The sequence below is a fragment of the Eucyclogobius newberryi genome, unplaced genomic scaffold, assembly GCF_026437365.1.
Source record: "Eucyclogobius newberryi isolate DKJ021-1_F unplaced genomic scaffold, fEucNew1.0.hap1 SCAF_7, whole genome shotgun sequence".
Taxonomy (NCBI): domain Eukaryota; kingdom Metazoa; phylum Chordata; class Actinopteri; order Gobiiformes; family Gobiidae; genus Eucyclogobius; species Eucyclogobius newberryi.
The window spans coordinates 27,509,296-27,530,272 of NW_027316389.1; the positions used below are offsets into that span (position 1 = coordinate 27,509,296).

Below are 20,977 nucleotides of genomic sequence, written 5' to 3' on the forward strand. Positions count from 1 at the left end.
TTCTCTTTACAGTTGTGTCTTTAGAAAGCATTTGGGAAGCACAGACTCAAAGTTGTGTGCAATTCTACAGATACATTGAAAGATCATCATGGCCGGTAAGCTGTTATTCATTCAACCTGCATATTACTGCTTTATAACAGTGTATGTGTAACATGGCGGTTTAATAGTAATAATATAATATACATTATATCTGTCTGCTGTCTTTCGTTTCCCTGATACAGTGATATAAAATCTATTGTCTTGTTTTTAGATAACAACTTCCCCCCACTGCCTCGCTTCATCCCCCTCAAGCCCTGCTTTTACCAGGACTTCAATGAGATCCCAGACCAGTGCCGGACTATGTGCAAACGCCTCTACTACCTGTGGCTACGTGAGTTACATGACTACTCTAATAAATCATCATATTATTTGTTGTCTAATTGTCTGAGGCCAATTCATCTACTAAGTGCTAAACTTGAACCATTCATGTTGCATTTTGTTATTTCTTGATGTATACTGATAGTCACAAGTCTGCCATTTGTCATTTTTGCATAGGTACTTCCTCATGAATCTGTAAGGTTTGTCCGAAAGTAGACTTGTCTTTCACAGTAGTTTGTAGAAGTCTATTTGCAGAGGTGGAAAACGTGCAGAAAATATGGGTTAATTGACATAAAATCTCCTCAGTGGTTCAGGGCAGGGTAATACATTATTGTAAATATAACCGTACTTCTAACACGTCTTTTTATTGCTACTACTCTATTTCAGCAATTGATGGAACAACAATGGGATAGTGTTCACCCTATTACCAAAGGGTAGTTAGTTTAAATCTCTTTAAATATATTGTTGGGAAACTACCCACATTGCTCTACATAAGCTCAGTAATTTGACTGGTTGCAAGAGGAAGGGCATTTGGTGTAAAAATCAAAAAGGCAACCAATGACGAAACAGGGAGCGGCTAATTGAAAAAGATTTTTTTTTTATATCATTTTCTTTTTTAGTATTATTTAAGTATCAGATTCTTCCACCTCTGTCTGTTAGTGATTGGTCTACAAAGTAATAGTAAAATCATACATTAGGTTGTAAATTTAGACATCTTAATTCAGTAAGTTTTGCGTGGTAGATTCTTTTTAGCACTTTAGAGGTCTTTATATTTTCTGTTTTGTTGACAGTGAACAGTGCCACTCTGGCGCTGAATCTGATTGGTTGTCTGGCGTGGATGTGCGGTGGAGGTGGAGCGATTAACTTTGGCTTGGCGTTCGTCTGGCTCCTCCTCTTCACACCTTGTTCCTATGTGTGCTGGTTTAGGCCCATATACAAGGCATTCAAGTAAGCTGTTTTTCATCCACAAAGTACTGCACCTGACATTCTGTTGAAGCTATTTTAATGCATAATTCATAATTCATTAATGCTAATGAATGCTAACTCTCTTTTGCAGGACTGACAGCTCCTTCAACTTCATGGCTTTCTTCTTTGTTTTCATGGCTCAAGTTGTGATCAGTATCATTCAGACAGTCGGGATCCCAGGCTGGGGAGTGTGGTAAGTGCTGAAAAGAAGACTAAGCTCAACCTTTATTATTACTGTATTTGTCTGGAACCCTTTAAATTCCAGAATCTGGTTAGCCTCAACAGACAATAACGTTTTCGTATCTGTAATGAAATTTGAATATGGAACTACCGGTATTTTAAATTATCTTGTTGTATATTCTGTATTGTAAATATGGTCCTGGTTTAGTCTTGATTTAGTACTTATTTAGGACTTATGTGGTGATACTCGTAAAAAATATGACAAAACTTTTCATGTCCTCTTTAGTGGCTGGCTAGCAACCATTACCTTCTTCAGCACCAACATTGGCTCAGCAGCCGTGATGCTGATTCCCACCATCATGTTCACTGCAGTGGCTGTGCTCTCCAGCATTGCCCTCACTAAGGTAACTGAAATTTGGACTTTTTGGGGTATAAAAAAGGCTATTGGTTCAAACCCAGCTCTGAAAAGTGCATATTGTGCATAATGTGATCTGGACAGCATTATTCTAGTATTTTGCAGGTATGAAAAATGAATTAAAATAAATACAACACACATAGCCATGGCTAATCTGAACCTGATGTTCATATCATATTGTTACAGTAATTTTTTGTATTTTATTTATCATCCCTTTGAAATCCACCGTATTCTTCTTTCAAAAAAACAATCAGTAAGATATAGACAATGGCATTTCATACAAAAGACAGTTCTACAGTGAAACAAAATAGAGATTACGTTTATAAATGCATTATTGGTAATAAACATTGAACATTTGTGTGACGCAGGTCCATACCTTCTACCGCGGCAGTGGGGGGAGTATGGGTAAGGCCCAGGAGGAGTGGACCTCCGGGGCCTGGAAAAACCCACATGTCCAGGCTGCGGCTCAACAGGCTGCAGTGGGAGCTGCTCAGGGGGCCATGCAACAAAACCAGTACTCTGCAGCACCTACTTACAACTACGACGAGCCAATGTAGGACAGAAGAGCCGAGAGAGAGGGAGAAGGGCACCTCGTGTTCAATTAGGAATTCAAAACTAGGTGCCCTTTATTTCAGCACGATTCTGAGAGAACAATAGGTTGTGTTCATGTGATGTCCTAACGTTCTATTTACTGCAAACGTCTACATGAGTTTAAAATACGTGAATTCTGAATATATTCTACGCCAGATTAATTAACTTGATAATTAGATAAATAATTTGGCATACCTGCTAAAACAAAATTAATAAAACATATTCTGAATTTAAACCTATATAGTTTTATTTTTTGTATCTAGTGTGGAGTGGTAGTGTTAAATTTAGGGACAGAAATGTCAATCAGCTCCTGACATCAGATCTGATCACCTTTTTGGATGATTGTGATATCTCACACATCCAGAAGGGGGAGCCAGAGTTCATGTAGAATCTACATGAACTCTGGCTCCCTACATTGTAGATGGTGGTGTCATGCTGTCAAAGCTAATTAAAAAGAAAATCATGTATTGTACTCATTTTGTATTAAGGAAACTCATCAAAAATCAGCATACTATTTATGACATGTTCCTTGTTCATATCTTCATTAAACAGGCTTAAAGAATGATGTGGCAAAAACAACCAACTGAAGTTGTTCTCTTTTAGAATCACACATACTGTAAAATGTTAAATGTATTTTGACATGTGTAGTTGTCCAATGGTCCAATATCACGCAGAGGAACATTCCTTTTTTGCTCATTGTTTTGTTAAAACCAACATAGCTACAGCAAGGACGTTTCCTAAGCTTTATCGAAGTATTCCAAGGTGATCAACAGCAAATCACTGCATTTGAGGATTAGCAATAGCCATATTTTATTATATTATGAGCTTACGTTTTCCAAATTAAACCAGATATATTATGAGCAAACCGCGGCCTGCATATTACAATTATACAAAAAAAGATGGTATTGACAAACATCTACATCATTGTTAAATAGTATTTTACATCTCAGGTAAAACTATTGGTCTCCTAATTGTGTCACTTTCTCCCCTAGTTTTTGACTGCAAGGCATACCAGAACAGGGTGGAATCAATGAATTCATACAAATTCTTGAACAATTCAAGAAGCACGTGCAAAATTAGGATTTTTCTTAGATAAAACATTCCAATTTGTACAGGTCATAAGATGGAAGAACCAAAACATGAAACATACAGTAAATATATCCTTGTTGATGGTGGCAGTGTTGTACGATGGATGTTTTTTCTCCTTTGGAAACTCACACTAAATGTTACTGTTTATAAGACTGAATTTCAGGCCTTAGCTTGTCATTATGTGGCTGTTGGTGTTACTCTGTTATAATTAGGGAAAAATGCTAAATATATATATAGGAAAAATACTTCAAATTCACTGAAGGTAAACAAGAGACTATTGTGTGTTGTAGCCCTTGTGTGGCTTGATGTGCCCATATTTTTATTTTAAACCTTCAAAATTCACTAGATAGTTATTACAATAACTGTATTAGACTTGACAATGAAGTTAAATGTCTCTAAATGCTTCTTGTTTGAAAACAGTAAATTGTCCTGTCCGGTTGTGTTAGTGTGGTATCAATAGACAGTTTTATCGTTTTTTTTATTTATGTTGTTTTTCTATGGATGATGTGTGTATGCGTTTGAAGCAGTTATCTGTGTCTCTCCTTCGCTGAGGGTTAATAGATTTATGTATTTAATTTTTTAAACAGCAGATCAGTGTTTTGTAAATTTGACAAACATTTGGATGGATAGTTACAAAATAATTTCTTAACTGGTCTGGAGAAGTAGACAGGAGCAATGACACTAGTTATGTTGTGTAATTATTCAGTTCACAATAAATACATACCAGATCTCCTTCAGAGGATGAGCGCGTAGGAGGATCTTATGGGATGTTAAATTTGGATGTGTCATGGAAACCAATTACAAAGTGATTGGCATGGTTTCTTTTTCACACCAGATGCCCTTAGTTATTGTTTCCATTGAATCATACACTGGTTTGACCCTTCTCTGATCTTCTAATTTTGGATGTTTTCTATAGACTAAACTGTCGAATTTAAATTCAAAACCTATGCTTAAAATCAGTATAACGTTTTCTTAGTGTTTTTTTTTTTAAATTATACCTGTCGGCTTCTCCAGTTCAAGTGTCCTATTCTCTGTCCATCTCTGTCCAACTACTTTTACATCATTCTGAACGTCTGTATATATATATATATATATATATATATATATATATATGTTGTCAGTTTTATTTCTTGTGTTTACCATGACTATGATGAATCTTAGAGGAGCAATACTAACAAATGTAAGGCATTTTATCAACCATGTCATGATTGTTACTTTTGTCACTTCACCAGCACATGGTATTTATAAGATACAGCCATATAATACAATTTAGTAAGTACATTGTTTTTGTTTCAGCAATCAATATGCACAATTCATTTCTGTATGCAGTCATGGTCTCTGGTGAATTTGGGACCATGTTTTGTACATACAGCACAGTTATAAAATGGTAATTGCTGGTGTTGTCGTGTAGTAATTAATTGTATTAAAATTAGGCCTCACATTATGACCACAGATTCAGAATTGAAGATTTGCATTTTGTATTATTTAATTTAAGAATCTGCGAAAATAAGCTGATTAAATAAGTGTTTATAAGCCATTGGTTCTGATGATATTCAAAACAGCCGCTTTTGATCAAAGGAAGGAAACCCAACCACTAAAATGAAGTCACAATGTGTTGCCTGATTGATGTTACTATTCCTACAATTTGCTTTTCATGCTGTATCAATGCTTCAATTGACATCCCTCATCAATGCCCCTAACTGAATGTTTGATATGTATTATATGAGTAGTATAAATCTATAATGACATGACCTGAAGTCAATATATGCCATGGATAAACACGTCTAAGAAACATGCTTAAAAGTAATGGGTTTGTTGTTTGAGGAGGCCGTGTCTCCATGAGTGAAGTAAATAAGAAATACCTTTTTGTGTATTACTTTTGTATTATTTGGTCTTATCCCAATAGATATTAAATTGTTCTTGTTGCAGTTTTGATTATATGTTGACTTGAACCAAAAACATGCACATAAATCTAATCTTACAGCTCAAATATGTCAAATGTCACATGTGGCTTTTGACACATTTGGGCTCAAGGCGCAACAACTCGTAACTGCAGACGCATGTTGTTGCTTCTTTGCAGAACAGGAAGTGACCCATTTCTCAAGAGTAGAAAGAATGCGTCCTCCAAATTGGTGTTTTATGAGCTCACGAGTTGGGCACAAAGATAAAAAAGTCATTAATGAATCGTCAGTGAAATCTAGACATTCAGGCACAATTAGAGAGACATTTACCTTATTGGTGGTCTTATTACATATCACTTTTACACAGTAATAATATAGTACGAATGTAGAATAGACCCTCCTAATAACATTAGTTTCCTCTTAAAGTGAACAAAGAATGTTTCAGCCAAAGAAAAATCATAACACATAAAAACAGGTGCGTTGACCTGTACCTAGAATACTTCTAGATTTGTCCCTCTGATATTTAAGCTAAAGAGAGGACGGGTCAAAGGTCAGAGAATTCATCAGGTTTATGAATAGTCATGACCGGATTATCTCGACTTCCCCATTTGCCACTGAGGTAGAATGATTTGTGTAAATTTGGCTGCAGTTTTCTGCCTTTCAAGCATCCATCACATAGTCATCTTAAAATTCTTTATTTATAAACTTGATGCAAGTTTACAAATTACTGTACACATGGTCAAAATGCTTTCAAATGGAAAAACAATAAAATAATAATAAAATAAAAAGCAAACCAACAACAGTGGCAGATTTTGCCCTCTGTCACTCTTTCTGTTGGCATGAGAAAATGAATGTATTAACATAGACACCAGTCCAGTTTGAGAATTGACCCTAGCACGTCCAATAACCCAGTCCAGAATGCATCAGACATTTGGCATCGAAGGAGGGGACACAATTCAAAGTCTACTTTTTTTCTTTTTTCTTTTAGCTTAAATAACTTCCCCTCAGCTTCTTATGCATGTCACGACGTTAACATTGAGCAGTGGACATTTGAATATATTAATTGTTAGGATCATTACAACCTGTTATTGACCTTTGCAGGCACATTTGTAGCCAGTTGTGCAAATTATTATATAGTTCAGATCACACATTATGAATCTCAAGAAAAATGGAAAGTTATAAGCAGGTACAGTATTGAAGAGCCCCATCAAGCTTGTTTTCTGTCAGCGTTACATCTTTAATCTAAAATATAGCCTTGCACTTATCCAAAAAAAAGTCTCAATTTATTTTACCTGAGTTGCCATTCAAACATACTCCTGCAGTTGAATTTTAAACTGCAAATAACTCTAATAAAGTGAGTGTTCCCAGTATGCAGAACAGCTGTACTGATAATATATTCTATGTTCAGTGTGGTTCATAGTGGCAAAGGAAATCATGCTATATGGACATTAGCCTCCAATTCTTTTGAATGACGACCCAAAAGCATTTATGTTGCTGGGTCTATTTTTATTTAGACAGTGACAGCATTCAATTTAATTTGAATCTGTCCATGGTTAACTTGCCTACATTTTTCCAAATAAGGTGAATACCATTATATTAATTTGTCCCTTCAAATAAAAGCTGTAAATGACTATTTCCGCATTTTGTAAACAAATAACCATAGAAATCAACTTAAAATGTGTACTTTGACCAATATTATAATTATGTTGTTTGTACCAGGCCTTAATTGTGAACATTTGGTCACTGTCCAATTATATCAAGGATTTAACCGTCAACAATGATTGAGACAAACTATATGTACACATACATATGTACCTAGAACTCCAGTTTCTATTTTTGCCTAGGTTCATAACCATCATCATCATCATCACCATCACGCGAAAGATAGAGGATTTGAATAAAACAAGTTTTAAGATGTCTTCAATTGGACAGATGCCACAAGCTTCCTTGTTTAAATCTGATTGTTTCCACTCCGACATGTGCTCATTTGAAGAGTTTGATTCTGTGTGGCCTGTTAGCTTGTTAAAACATACTGAGTGGTAAGTCATCTGGATTTAAAATATATAAGCCTTCAAAAAATATAAAATTGGCTTGTGTAGTTTGTCTAAGCGTTTCACATAATAAAAACTCAAATAATATTTCTGGAACAATATTTGTGTACCTGTTAATTTCCTGCCAAAAAACTGAAAAGAGTTAATTAAAAAAAACAGCTTCAGAATCAAAGTTCGTTTAAATTCCTGTTTCACATTGGGATAACTGGCTGTTTACGGAGCCCAGTTTGTTAAGCAGCAACAGAAGAAAAAAAAGTGTTTCCCTTCAAAGAGAAGTGATTTTAAAAGACAAATGAGCGTTTGTATGAAACAGGACCTCACATCACCACCTCCTTCAAACCATGAGGACAAGCAATGTGGGGTTTTTCCAGAACATTGTCTTTCCCCAAGCAAATGAAGGAATACTTGAACCAACAAGATGTTTCCACAATAAAAGATGATATAGACCCAGTGAGTCGAAGGGGAAATCATGGTTAAAAAAAAAAAGACAAAAGTTGACCCTAAAGCATTTCCCAGTGCATAGTGGGAGGAGCTTCCTATCCATCCTCTTTGGGTGGTGTGTACCAGCCTGTCACAAAACAAAACAACTTTAGCTTATTACAATAGAACAGATTAAATTCCACTTGTATGCATGCATTTTAAGGGCATAACGTATGTCTGTCTATCACCAATAAACCACAACAAGTTTTCAGTGGCCCATTTCAACATATTTACCATTCTTTTCATGAATCTGCACAAGGGATTTGTACGACTGTTGCGCTCTGGCAAGATTGTACTGGTTCTATAAGACAATAGATGACACATTTTATTACACATGATACTTCAGTAAGACATACTCACTCTAGTAATAATAAATTGTCTCACCCTATTGGCTCCAAACTGCACCCTGGCTTTTCCTTTGACCAGGGTTGCATTTATTTGCATGATGACAGATTCTATGGAATAGGCACTGCTCCAGCCCTGAAGGATTGTACATGAGACAAGTGTAAGCTCAGTCCTTCTGTAAAACCATCACTTTGAAGAAGATGCAGCAGTTTTCTTACCTGTTTCGTGAGAAGTTCCATACACAAGGCCCCTCCTCCTAGGACATAACTAAAGGAAAAAAAGTTTATATTACCGAGGATCCACCATGACAAATAGAAGTATGTATACAACTTGTTTAATTGCTCCTGAAATATTTTCCATACATTTAAAAGTAGCCACTGCCGCCTCACGCCTATGACCATGTTTTATGGTGAGTTCACACCATGGCGACAAGGCATCGAGTTTATAGTCAAATTCTATGGGGACGAGCAACCGGAACAGAAGTTGAACAAAGCTTAACTTTTGTCAGCAAAAGATCAGATTACGCTCTAGTGACGTACCTACACTTACACCGCCCCAGGAATCAATTTGCTCTGATAATATTCACCAAACCCCGACCTCCTCTGAAGTATCTGGTGGACCCAGACAAGCCCCCGAGCCCATCGTCTCTGTTGTTGGGCTTTGAAAGCGAATACACCAAAGCCACTCTCTCACCCTGGTCTGCCATTGCACCCAGAGAACAGCCACACCAGGAAATACTCGACTGCACATGTGCGGTGGACATGTCACGTCTACTTGTTTCATAAGTGCATCCAGGACGTCCAAAGTACAAATGCACCGGCGTCCAACTATGGACGTCCCGCGCAAATTTGGACACAGCGGTTCTGAACACTCCTTTACACACTTATACCAGTCAAGGATAAGGAAACTCACCCTCCAGAAAGCACAGGCGACACTACCCGTACAAAAGGTGGATCAAAGGGGAAATTATCCTGAAATTATACAAAAAAAGATGTTGTAAACTCTGAAGACACTGTTTGATGGGAAAACTTCAAATTACTCACTTTATAAGAGAAATCTAGCAGAATGTAGTCCACGCCCTCCTTTTCTTTTAAGACCTGTAAGTCACTATGTAAAGGACTATCTGGATCTACCCTGTAAATGAGGAGACTGGGTCAAAACACATTTACATCAACTATGATGGTAATTATGCATCTGAATTGAATTCCTTACGTTCTTAATTTAACATGCCATTCATATAAGCTGTCATTAACTAGTTCAACTGAATAAATACCTGTGAAAATAAAGAGGCTTTAGATGACTGCACTTTGAAACACCATCAAAGCAATAAGGTCAGATATGTGTGCACCTGTCTTATAACTCTGTGATCTGTAAATCTCCCTGAGTTCCTTCATCAGACGGTCGGAGGCCTGCACCGAGCCAGACACGGCCCCCTGCAACAAAAACACATCATACAATACAAACATGTACCACAAAGGAACATTAATCCCACCCAGGTAGAGCTGTGCATTTACTCAAACTATGAGACCAAGATTTTGTCATATCTAATTATCAGTGATCAGTTTAGTTCTTTTTAATCGAGACTTCCACAGCAACAGTCAGTAAAAGCATATGGTTATTGTAGAGTTCAGAATTTGGAGGAAGAAATGTGTAAATAGTATCCACACATTTCTTCCACTGGATACATTGAATTGATCTGGATTGATCTAGAAACTCTTGATATACAAACTAATTTTATTTTAGTTTCATATTGAATTATTATTAATTAACCAGGAAAGTCCCATGATGTAGCATGTCTTTTTCAGGGAAGTCCTGGCCCCAGAGGGGAGGAGCTTTTAGTGGTAAGAGAAACCTGGAGAAGACCTACGCATACACAGGGAGAACATGCAAACCCCACAAAGAAAGACCGCGCCACCCAGGAATCAATCCCAAAACCTTCTTGCTGTGAAGTGAGATCACTTTTTTTTTAATTTTCTATAAAAACAATGTCAAAGACATTTTCACTTGGATTTGTAGACTCTCTAACAACCAGATGATTCAGATCCATGTTCTGGTCTTTTTCTTTTTACATGTTGCATATTGTGCTAATGTGGTTTGGTCTCAACTGTAGTGAGTAGAGGTGCATAATGACCATACATACATTTAAGTGATCTTGTCTCTGGTTCTTGCGGATCTTTTCCAAAACTGCCAGATTTTCCTTTTCAATGCCGTCGTCTTCAGACTTTTTCCCATCCACAGGCTCCTCTTCTTTCATATCGTAATGGTCCAGATCTTGGTCCAGGTCAATGTCCTGCTGCCAGAGATCATACATAAAGATGATTATACAAACCTATTACCTTTCTGTTAAAACATTAACTTTAATTTACCATCTGAATTACAATAATGTGTTTATTGGATCAATCTCTTTGACCCCTTGTTTGTGCAAACCGGGAAAGCACCACAAGAGCTGCCATTTTGGAAATACTCAGATCCATTCCCCCTGTTATCAAAATCAGGCCCTTTTCATGTGATACTTTAAAGAATCTCATCACTACATTCATTCCACTAGCAGATGCAATGATAGATATAACGTTGTATAGATTGACCCTGTCTGAGGCGATAGCGTTATGACTCATGTAACGTGTGATTCAAACTGTCAAAAACTTCTAACCTCTCCCATTTCTTCCTCCTCCTCTTCCTCAGACGTCACCTCATCAGATGGCCCGTGCTGCTAAATCAAACAATGACAGGTCACATGACTAGCATTTCAATTTTAATGAGCAAAATGTGTGATTGAAGCTTACCTTTCGCTCTTGTGTAATTGGGCCAGATGGTAAGGGCTGATCCAGCATTTCCACATCTGGATGTTGTGGCAGGTTGTACAGTCGACACAAATCACATATTAGCCGCTTTAACTGCTGAAGAAGCTGCAATTGAATGAAAAATATTGTTATTACATGGTCGGTGATTCAGTCCCAGTGTTGTCATGGTTCTAATCTTTCTCTCAGAATTGGTTCTTGCATCCTTCTTTTTCGTAGAGTTTGTGTATTTAAGCCTCATTTACAAGGGCATAGTTGTTGTAAAATATGTTGGCTAATGTGCATCCCCAACGAACCAATGTTCCTCTCACTTCGACAAGTTAGAACCACATATTTTTACTTTTTTTTTATCCCAGGTTTGGCTATTCATGCAGACAAATTTAGCCCAAGCTTCTTTGTCATAATGTTATCCCAGTTTCAAACATACTTGCATAGTGTTTTTTCTCACAGAGGGTAACACAATGTTTTTTGTGATAATTTACCAATGTGCTTCCTTTTCTAACATCTTCTAGTCGCTCCAAAACTTCCGCCAGGCTCGGATCATCTGAGTCAACAAACCATATTGGCGGTGTAGATGGGTAGGATTCCTGGTAAACAAAAACACATTCAAAGTCAGTTTGTCTGTCTGTCAAACATCGAACACCAGTCTTTTGCTTTCAGTATGTGAAATATGGTCATAAATAGCTGACATATAGTAACAAATAAAAATAGAATTAAGTTTATTGAACGGCAAAAGCAACATTCAAACGGCATAACCCACACAGACACACACTAAGACACTGCGGTACAGCAAATAAACACTGCAGATTGGCACACGAGTGCAGAGATGGGACAATCACTCCATCACATTTACTGGAGTAACTTAAATTAATCAGACATATAACAGCAGTAAAATGATACTGCGTTACCTTAATAAAAATGCATTTTAATGCTTTTTGGACTTTTAGCGACATTTTACATGGCATTATTCATCTAATCCACAGCTGGTGGCGCTAAGCTGCTTCTGTAGCCTCAGCTGCCCTGGGGTAGAGTAATAGAAGTGAGGCTGCCAATCTGCACCATATGCCCCTCTGAAAACCACCAATTATTCACTCACATTCATACATAGCAGGTGAAGACATAAGTCCTGACATTATGCAGCGGGACTTGATCTGCCCCTCAGGTTGGCGCTATAATTTCTTACCCATATAATGAATAATACTTGATTTCAAGAGTAGTTATTCTCATCAATGTGTAATCTACACTGCTTTATCTCTGCGATCACTGGTTACATCATGCTAAAAACAAGTCCAATGCGACAATGTATGTAAGGTAAGAGCTGATGAATGTAGTCTGTACATAAGGGAATTAGAGGGGCTCTGGATTTAAATAAAGAAACAATGTGTTGAATGTGCATAACTGTGGGGATGTGGGCATTAGTTCTGGTGAAAGGGTTTGTGTCATGTAAATGTGGGCATCACACGTAAGGCCTGATCCCAGCAGTAAATACTATAGTTTACATGAAGAATACTCAGTACAACTTCACATGTACTCGACATGTGAGGATTTAGAAGTGCGACAGAATAAAACAACGACAATATTGCATCGGGAATTCATGGAGACTCTAAAACACAAGCAGAGGAGTTACATTTAGCCAAATATCCCATTCCTCTACTGATTACATCACTGATCATGTTAGTAAAACCAAAACAACACAGACGAGCTACAGCCGCGCCGCACCAGCACATTACTGAGGCAATGGGTCCAGACTTGTTCAGAGACAAACTTTGACAAAACAATATCAATAGCGCGTTTTCTTGGGCTAATGTCGCATCAGTCCACGATGTGATCACAATCCCACGGCGGTTATTGCAGATTCTCGCTGTCATTAGCAGAGCAACAATTAAAACGCAGTTATTTGGCTAACAGTTGGAGCTAGCGGCGTCTACACTTCCAGATGAGGCTAGTAGCAAAAGCAGCTGCGACGTTGTTCCGAGTCGACGCTTTATTGTGTACTTTTGGGTCGATTTCAACGCTCGAGCCTCGTCCTTGCGTTAAAACGAGGCTCTTCCTCGGCCGGTCAGCGCTTCGGGGCGATAGGAGGCGGCGGATGGTAAACACGGGGCAGATAGTTGTGCGTTAGCCGTGCGCAGAGCTGGCCTGGACTCACCGTAATGTTGCAGTGGATGATAAGCGGCTTCTCCCCGGTTACGTTGAACTGGCAACTGAGCTCATCCGGTTTCCAATCTATTATTCGGAATCGTTCGTGATTTGGGTCAAATATCGACTCCAAAAACTTCAATTCGGCCTTGAGCCCCGACACCGACATCTTCTGCTCATCGCACACACTCACAGCAGCAGCAGCAGCAGCAGGAGGCCGCGGGCAGAGGGAGACGGGAAGTCAGGGCGGAGCGGGCGGCGGAGCGGCGGAGTGCGGCCGCGCAGTGGAGCCGCGCGCTCCGTTCTGTGAGGCTCCTGTACTTGTCCCGTGTACTTGTCTCTTACACTTGTCCCCTGTACTTGTCTCTTATACTTGTCTCTTACACTTGTCCCCTGTACTTGTCTCTAATACTTGTCTCTTATACTTGTCTCCTGTACTTGTCTCTAATACTTGTCTCCTGTACTTGTCCCGTGTACTTGTCCCGTGTACTTGTCCCCTGTACTTGTCTCTTATACTTGTCTCTTATACTTGTCTCCTGTACTTGTCTCCTGTACTTGTCCCGTGTACTTGTCTCCTGTACTTGTCCCGTGTACTTGTCCCCTGTACTTGTCTCTTATACTTGTCTCTTATACTTGTCTCTTATACTTGTCTCCTGTACTTGTCCCGTGTACTTGTCCCGTGTACTTGTCTCTTATACTTGTCTCTTATACTTGTCTCCTGTACTTGTCTCTTATACTTGTCCCCTGTACTTGTCCCCTGTACTTGTCTCTTATACTTGTCTCCTGTACTTGTCTCTTATACTTGTCTCCTGTACTTGTCTCTTATACTTGTCTCTTATACTTGTCTCTTATACTTGTCTCCTGTACTTGTCTCCTGTACTTGTCCCGTGTACTTGTCCCCTGTACTTGTCTCTTATACTTGTCTCTTATACTTGTCTCCTGTACTTGTCTCCTGTACTTGTCCCGTGTACTTGTCTCTTATACTTGTCTCTTATACTTGTCTCCTGTACTTGTCTCTTATACTTGTCCCCTGTACTTGTCCCCTGTACTTGTCTCTTATACTTGTCTCCTGTACTTGTCTCTTATACTTGTCTCTTATACTTGTCTCTTATACTTGTCTCTTATACTTGTCCCCTGTACTTGTCTCTTATACTTGTCTCTTATACTTGTCTCTTATACTTGTCTCTTATACTTGTCTCTTATACTAGTCTCCTGTACTTGTCTCTTATACTTGTCTCGTGTACTTGTCTCTTATACTTGTCTACTGTACTTGTCCTGTGTACTTGTCTACTGTACTTGTCCCGTGTACTTGTTTCTTATACTTGTCCCGTGTACTTGTTTGCTGTACTTGTCTCCTACACTTGTCTCTTATACTTGTCTCCTGTACTTGTCTCTTTGTCTCTTATACTTGTCTCGTGTACTTGTCCCGTGTACTTGTCCCGTGTACTTGTCTCTTATACTTGTCCCGTGTACTTGTCTCTTATACTTGTAATTTAATCAATGCAATACAGAGGAGTTTAATGTCATACTGTGGAACATTCCAGACAATCACCACATCTCCATGGAGACAAGAGGCTGCAGATGCCACACTGTATTGCGTTGTATTGTTTCTTTATTCATCTGCGCCATAATCAGAATCAACAGAGAGACGTCCATATTTGTGAAGTAGTTCCTGTATTTACAAAAAAAAGAGCAAAAAATCCAGTAAAATAACAGTTAATGTGATGTTATTTTTGCTTGTTGTTCAGTGTCTCACCTTCGCTCCCTCCTTCTCACTGCCATAGTTGAAATCATTGTCTTGTTCTGCAGGGTCATAAGTGTACATGGGGATCAGCCTGTGCCGCAGTTCATCAGACCTAGACACAAAGGTACTGTCAAGTCATGTTTGTTCATACCACATGTCATCTCAAATGTCTCCAGGACTCACTGGTGTTTTCTCTTGAAGTAAATCACCTGAAATAAAGCGATGCAAATCAAAGTTGTTGTTTTTTTAAGTAACTCTAGATATTTATTACTCTACAACAGTGTGTGTTTTGACCACTACTACTTCTACCCTCTAGGTAAAGAAAAGACATTTTACATTTGAGAAACAAATACAGTATTTGTATCAAGTTACTTTACACCTCTGCATCTCCACGTTCCTTTTAGAGCTCCAATAGTTCTTACCATTGCCAGTGCGACCAGTGTGACCAGCGCAATGGGGATGAGAACATAGTAACCATAGTATGTGCGTGGTGATGGCGGGACGTAGGGTGTCGTGTGGTTAGAATAGTCCTCCATCTATTCTTCATACGCCCGATCACGCTCTGTCCCCCAGGCAACACCTCTGTGATACATTTAGTGCAGTGTCAGAGCTGCTATTTCCACTGAGAAGCGAAGGCAGCGTCCCTCTGTTCTTCTTCTAAAACTCCTGGATCACAGGAATATGCTGAGTTAGTACAGCTTGTATCTGCAACAAAATAAATGATTCCTTTAACTTTGAAAGCGCTGGTAGCATTTCCTTATTTCGCTTTCAGTGCAAATGTGTCACTTACAGAAAAGCAAATGAAACCTGCTCACTGACATTCCAGAGCCAGGAGGTGGTGCATTATGGGCCGGCATGGGCTGCATCATTGTATGACTGAACTAGATACTGAATCATTATATTTAGTCCAAACTGCACTGTCTAGTACTAAAGTGGCTTGATTAACAGGTTATTATCTCTCTAAGTGTGTTTGTAATGCCATGTTTCCACCAGAAGGGCTTCTTCTGTAGACTTGAGGAAAGATGCACTTTTGGGAAGTAGGTTTGTAAATGATTAGACAAGTATAAAGTCTTAGTTGCAGATAGTGTCATGAAACTGCTGGTATTGGTCTATGGTAAATGCCAATGTTTTATGACCACAAACTCATCATCTATTTTTGTTTTAGGCCTGAGGAGCAGGTGAAATGCCTAATCAGAACTTCTAAACTTTCTCTCAAAAATGGATCCTTACAGGGGACGCAGTAAATGGTCATCAATGGATGGCAGACCAGGTTTTCTGAACAGTTGCCTGGACGACTGGGAATACTTCCTCCATCTCTGCCCCCCAGAACGTTCCTCAAAGGGTCCGCTCCAGGACAGAATTGGATGTTGAAGTAAGTGTTGTATGTAACTTTCTGAATGAATTGTAGTATCTATTAATATTGTGTATCCATTGTCAATGTTCAAATCTGGGCTAAAAACAGTTTTGTTTAGCTGTGTATATGACTGAAAGGATTTTACTTGCACGTTTCTCTTTCATGTCTTTATATGTTTTGTGATGGACGTCTGAATTGCCTTGTGTGTGAATTATGCTCTACAAATAAACTTTCCTTGCCTATTGTAAAAAATAAACACATAAAGACACAGTTTCACAGTTTCTCTCTATTTCTTACTGGTTGTACTAATGCAATGCAGGACATTAATCACCTAATCACAGAGGAACTAGACAACCCAACTAACCTAAGAGTCATAGTTTCCAAATCATCTTATAAGATGAGAGAAATGTGGAATCTTATGACATTCAGGAAACATCTGGTGGGAGAGTTGGTTTTCAGATCTAGTTCAATTTAAGATAAGATAATAAGATATTCCTTTATTGTCTACACATGGGGAAATTTCGGTGTTACAACGCAGTAGATACAGGGGGAAAGGACAGATTATAGACAGATTCCAGTTCATGTTAAGATTAAGAAAAACAACAAAACTATAGACACATGTGCATTTTTGGAAAATAGCAGTGATGCAACTTGCATTAGAAGGAAATAAAACTCAAATCCTTCTTCACACTGACATGGGTCACTTTGCCTTAAGGAAAACTACAGAAGACGCCACAGATGAAGTGGCACCCAAATTTGTGAGTGCAGTGCAGAATAACCTTTTTCCTGCAAACGGAGGCTTTCCTCTTTCAAAGTGGAACAGAGTTGTTTTGGCCTTCAAACCTGAAACGGAAAGCATCTGAGGTCAAGGCATTAGATCTCTGTCAAGACATTCTACCGGATGAACGAGTATTAGGAGTAAACTGGTGACTGAAACAGACTCATTTAAAATCAAGAGCCAATGGCACAAACCAGGCATGACATTCTGTCATTTGTTTAAAGAACAAGTCATATTGTCAAACTAGTTCCTGTATTGGACAATGGTGTTTTAAGAGTTGGAGGAAGGTTACATCATTCTGCATTACCATTCAGTGTGAAACATCCTGTAATACTTCATCGAGACCATTATGTGTCCACTTTGATTTTCAGACATGTTCACAAACAAACAGGGCACAGTGGTAGAAATGTAATGTTATCCAAACTGAGAGAAAGATATTGGATTCTGAAAGCTGATGCAGCTCTCAGAAAAGTATTGTCAAAATGTGTACAATGCAGAATGTAAACCTGGTGAACAGAAAATGGCTCACTTGACACATGACAGACTTGTCCCAGACAATTCCCCTTTCACAAACATAAAGATGGACTATTTTGGACCTTTCAAGGTGAAATGTGGCAGAAGTAATGTAAAAAGATTTGGTGTTTTTTTTACATGCCTCAGCACAAGAGCTGTTCATAGAAGTTACTCATTCACTTGAAACAGACTCTTGCATTAACGCATTTAGGAGGTTTGTTTGTTGCAAGGAAAGGTCAGGGTTCTGTAATGAGATCAGATAATCGTACAATTCTGATGGGTGCGGAAAAGGAAATGCGTGAATCACTTACAGATTGGAATCAGTCAAAAATAGCTGAATCACTGAGTCAAAAAGGTCTCACATGGACGTTTAATCCACCAGCCGGATCTAACTTTGGTGGGATTTGGGAAAGACAGATACGTTCTGTAAGAAGAATCCTTCCCCAGTTATTGAGACAGCAGACTCTTGATGATGAGCATCTCCACACTTCAGTGGAATCCAATATGTAAATTATATAAACTGATTACGAATGTCTAATGATACAAATGACATGGAAGCATTGACTCCAAATCACTTGCTTCCCATGAAAAGGTGTCTTCTAGAAAGAGTTATACTCAAGGAGAATGTGGCGTCAGATTATTGTTTTTTTAAACGTTGGACAAAAGAGTGAATCCCACTTTTGCAAGAGAGACAAAAATGGTTTAATGCCAAAAGAAACCTGAAACCCAGTGATGTTGTTCTTATAGTAGATGGTAGTGCACAGAGAGGTTCATGGTCAATGGGAAAAGTCAAAAAATCTATCTGAGATTCCAAAGGTGTGAGAAGAGTTGAAAAGCAGTGTTTTGGAAAAAACAATACACAAATTGTGTCTATCGCTTGAAATGAAGCAATGTATTTTGTGTTCATTAAAGCAATAAATATGTGGTATGTTTGTAACATATTTGATTTAAGGTTCAGAAATGTTTGTTTACAGACAAAACATGTATTTTTGTTTTTGGTTGTTGATATTCCCCAGTAGTAAAAATTAGGGGCCGGAATGTAAGCGCCATTTTACAAGGTCATTATGTTTACAAAATGTATTTATAATTCATAATAACTCATTTGTGTTTGGTTTAAAAGCTATTTCAATATGTATATACATAGACCAAATAGTCAAGAAGAATAGAATAACTTTATTGTTTGTCAAACCCAAGAATGGAATAAATAAATCACCGTACATGCAGACTATATTAAATAATAAAACACAGTGCTAAACATTGGTGAAGCCGTGCTTGACTCTTTGTGCACCCTCTTCCAGCTTTCCCGTCCCAAATGAATAAAATCACAGTGAGGGTTCCAAGTGTAGTTCAAATTATTCACTAATATACATATTAAGGACCTAAAAAAAAGAAAAAAACGAAAAAGGTTTATTGGTGGTCTTGCACGTACAACTTTGTTCTGTTTGTCCAGTATGCTGCCCGTGTTGCCATTAAACATCCAATATCTCTAATGCTATTATTTATGAAAATTGTCATTTGGTTTTACTTATAGTTATATCTTGTGATGCCACACATAAACAAAAAGAGAGGCTGAATCCAAGCTGCCCCCATCCCACAATCAGAGGACCTGTAGGACCTTGAAAGAAAGTCATCATTATTGTGCAGCATATTACTGGCACGTTAAATGCACGTGCTTCTGCTCTCAGTTAATTGTTTCTTAACTCTAAACTTAAGACAGCAAGCTGAACATTTTCAATTGTTCCGGACCATTTACTTTAAATTTGTAAAACTGCAACACAGATACAAAGACTATATCTTAATATTTGGCTACATGTACAAGGAACATTCGTATTTACACTAACAAAGATTAACCAACTAATAAAAGCCAGTGCATACCACAGCTAGCATTAAATTAGCTTGACCCAACCACCAATGAAAGACGTTTTTGTTCACAAAACACACCAAATATACATCTTCAGCAGTAAAATGGTAAGTGCTAAACATTTTTAAGAACTTATAACTTGCAGATTATGTCTTTACAAAAGGTCACACGGAAGTGTGCACAGAGAGTGCACCTCAGGGCTGTTTCTCAAAATGGCGCCTCCACCAATCTGCCTGCTGATTGCAGGTGGAGGCCAATAGAGGGCGCAGCCACGTGCAAAGTAAAGTTTAAAAGATAATTAGAGAATTACACCAGCATTGTAGATAAATTAACTTAAAAAACAAATTAATTACAATAGAATTGAGGGACAGAATGCTCCCTGCCTGAAATCTGAACGATGTCACCTGTACAGTGCTGTAAAACATTGCAAAATAAAAGAATGCAACGAAAAAACAAACACATTTCTAAGGGTTGATCACAAACACCAAGACAACCTCACAAATGGGTCGTAAACATCTTTGGGAAACTTTGCGGAAACACTTAACCTCTATTTTCCTAACATGACCATGGGCGGAAAGGTTTTTGTTAGTAGTCCTAGTGGCCAGTGTCATATATCGTCGTTCTCACAGCAGAACTACATCTCCAGGTTGTTGATTCGGGTTCAGTGCTTTCCATTTGCGGTGGTGCTGAAGCCCTGTCATTTGCCATCAGCTCCAGAAAACAAGTCGTGGCTGTCAAACTGGTGGGGTGCAAACTTTTTGTGTGATAAACTTTCGTGCTTTACACGGGGATCGCGGTCGTCATCCCTGTGTAAAGAGCTCGTGCCCACTTCCGTTTACAATGATAAAGTTCAATTTCCCCACTGCTAAGTAGTATTCATGGGAAGTGCACGAGTAGAGAAGTGCGTTGGCGAGTGATTGGAAGTGGGTGGACGCTTTGCGCTCGATTTCGTGGGCACTTTCGCAGCCGTGCGTCACATTTGAAATAAGGGCATTTGCTCTTCATGCCGCTGCCCTCCGCACGCACGCGCCTCCTCAGGGTGCTGGAGTTTCCTCAGTTGGGTGCATGTAGTAGATCCATTGGGTGCATGTAGTAGATCCATTGGGTGCATGTAGTAGATCCATTGGGTGCTGTGGTCTTTGTGGCGCGATGGTCGGACCAGAGGCTCGTGGGTGGATCCCTCTCCTCTCCTCTCTCTCTTTCATTCAGCTCGTGGTGGTTTACTTTGGCTTTGCAGTTGAACACATTTGTGTAGAACGCGTTGCGCCGCGGACAGCTCTGCGTCATGTGCTTGTTGTTACATGACGACTGAATAACAGCAGGATTCATGGAGGTAGCAGACTCGTGGGGACAACTAGAACAAGGTAGACAATTTAAACTCTTTTACTTGAAAATGCCAGTGCGTTCTATAGCCT

General features: G+C 38.7%; 2 protein-coding genes across 4 annotated transcripts; one reads left to right on the forward strand and one right to left on the reverse strand.

The window, feature by feature from the left end:
* The first annotated feature begins 22 nt into the window (after positions 1-22).
* Positions 23-2,646, forward strand: scamp5a (secretory carrier membrane protein 5a). Of its 2 annotated transcripts, none has more exons than XM_072435999.1 (6): positions 23-95; positions 251-370; positions 1,149-1,305; positions 1,415-1,516; positions 1,790-1,907; positions 2,287-2,646. In XM_072435999.1, the coding sequence occupies exons 1-6, from the start codon at positions 89-91 to the stop codon at positions 2,473-2,475; spliced, it is 693 nt and encodes a 230-aa protein (XP_072292100.1). In that variant the 5' UTR covers positions 23-88; the 3' UTR covers positions 2,476-2,646. The 2 variants fall into 2 exon arrangements, with proteins under 2 accessions (XP_072292100.1, XP_072292101.1); XM_072436000.1 differs by having other exon boundaries at positions 74-100; positions 259-370.
* A 3,534-nt stretch (positions 2,647-6,180) lies between these two features.
* Positions 6,181-13,525, reverse strand: LOC140348693 (ubiquitin-conjugating enzyme E2 Q2-like). 2 transcript variants are annotated; one of them, XM_072434737.1, is made up of 13 exons: positions 13,323-13,525; positions 11,656-11,760; positions 11,159-11,281; positions 11,026-11,082; positions 10,516-10,665; positions 9,724-9,808; positions 9,588-9,648; positions 9,419-9,509; positions 9,288-9,346; positions 8,594-8,642; positions 8,415-8,510; positions 8,265-8,331; positions 6,181-8,118 (listed from the first exon to the last, which is right to left on the reverse strand). In XM_072434737.1, exons 1-13 carry the CDS (start codon positions 13,479-13,481, stop codon positions 8,087-8,089), a joined length of 1,134 nt encoding a protein of 377 aa, XP_072290838.1. In that variant the 5' UTR covers positions 13,482-13,525; the 3' UTR covers positions 6,181-8,086. The 2 variants fall into 2 exon arrangements, with proteins under 2 accessions (XP_072290838.1, XP_072290836.1); XM_072434735.1 differs by having other exon boundaries at positions 10,516-10,668.
* Positions 13,526-20,977: the final 7,452 nt, after the last annotated feature.

Excerpts from the sequence above, each read along its gene's own strand:
- scamp5a (XM_072435999.1), top strand. Across the intron at positions 371-1,148 it reads CCTCTACTACCTGTGGCTAC|TGAACAGTGCCACTCTGGCG; the intron begins GTGAGTTACATG and ends TTTTGTTGACAG. Across the intron at positions 1,517-1,789 it reads ATCCCAGGCTGGGGAGTGTG|TGGCTGGCTAGCAACCATTA; the intron begins GTAAGTGCTGAA and ends TGTCCTCTTTAG.
- LOC140348693 (XM_072434735.1), bottom strand. The coding sequence starts at position 13,481 with ATGTCGGTGTCGGGGCTCAAGGCCGAATTGAAGTTTTTGGAGTCGATA. Across the intron at positions 11,761-13,322 it reads TCATCCACTGCAACATTACG|GAATCCTACCCATCTACACC; the intron begins GTGAGTCCAGGC and ends TTTGTTTACCAG. Across the intron at positions 11,083-11,158 it reads CAATTACACAAGAGCGAAAG|CACGGGCCATCTGATGAGGT; the intron begins GTAAGCTTCAAT and ends TTGATTTAGCAG.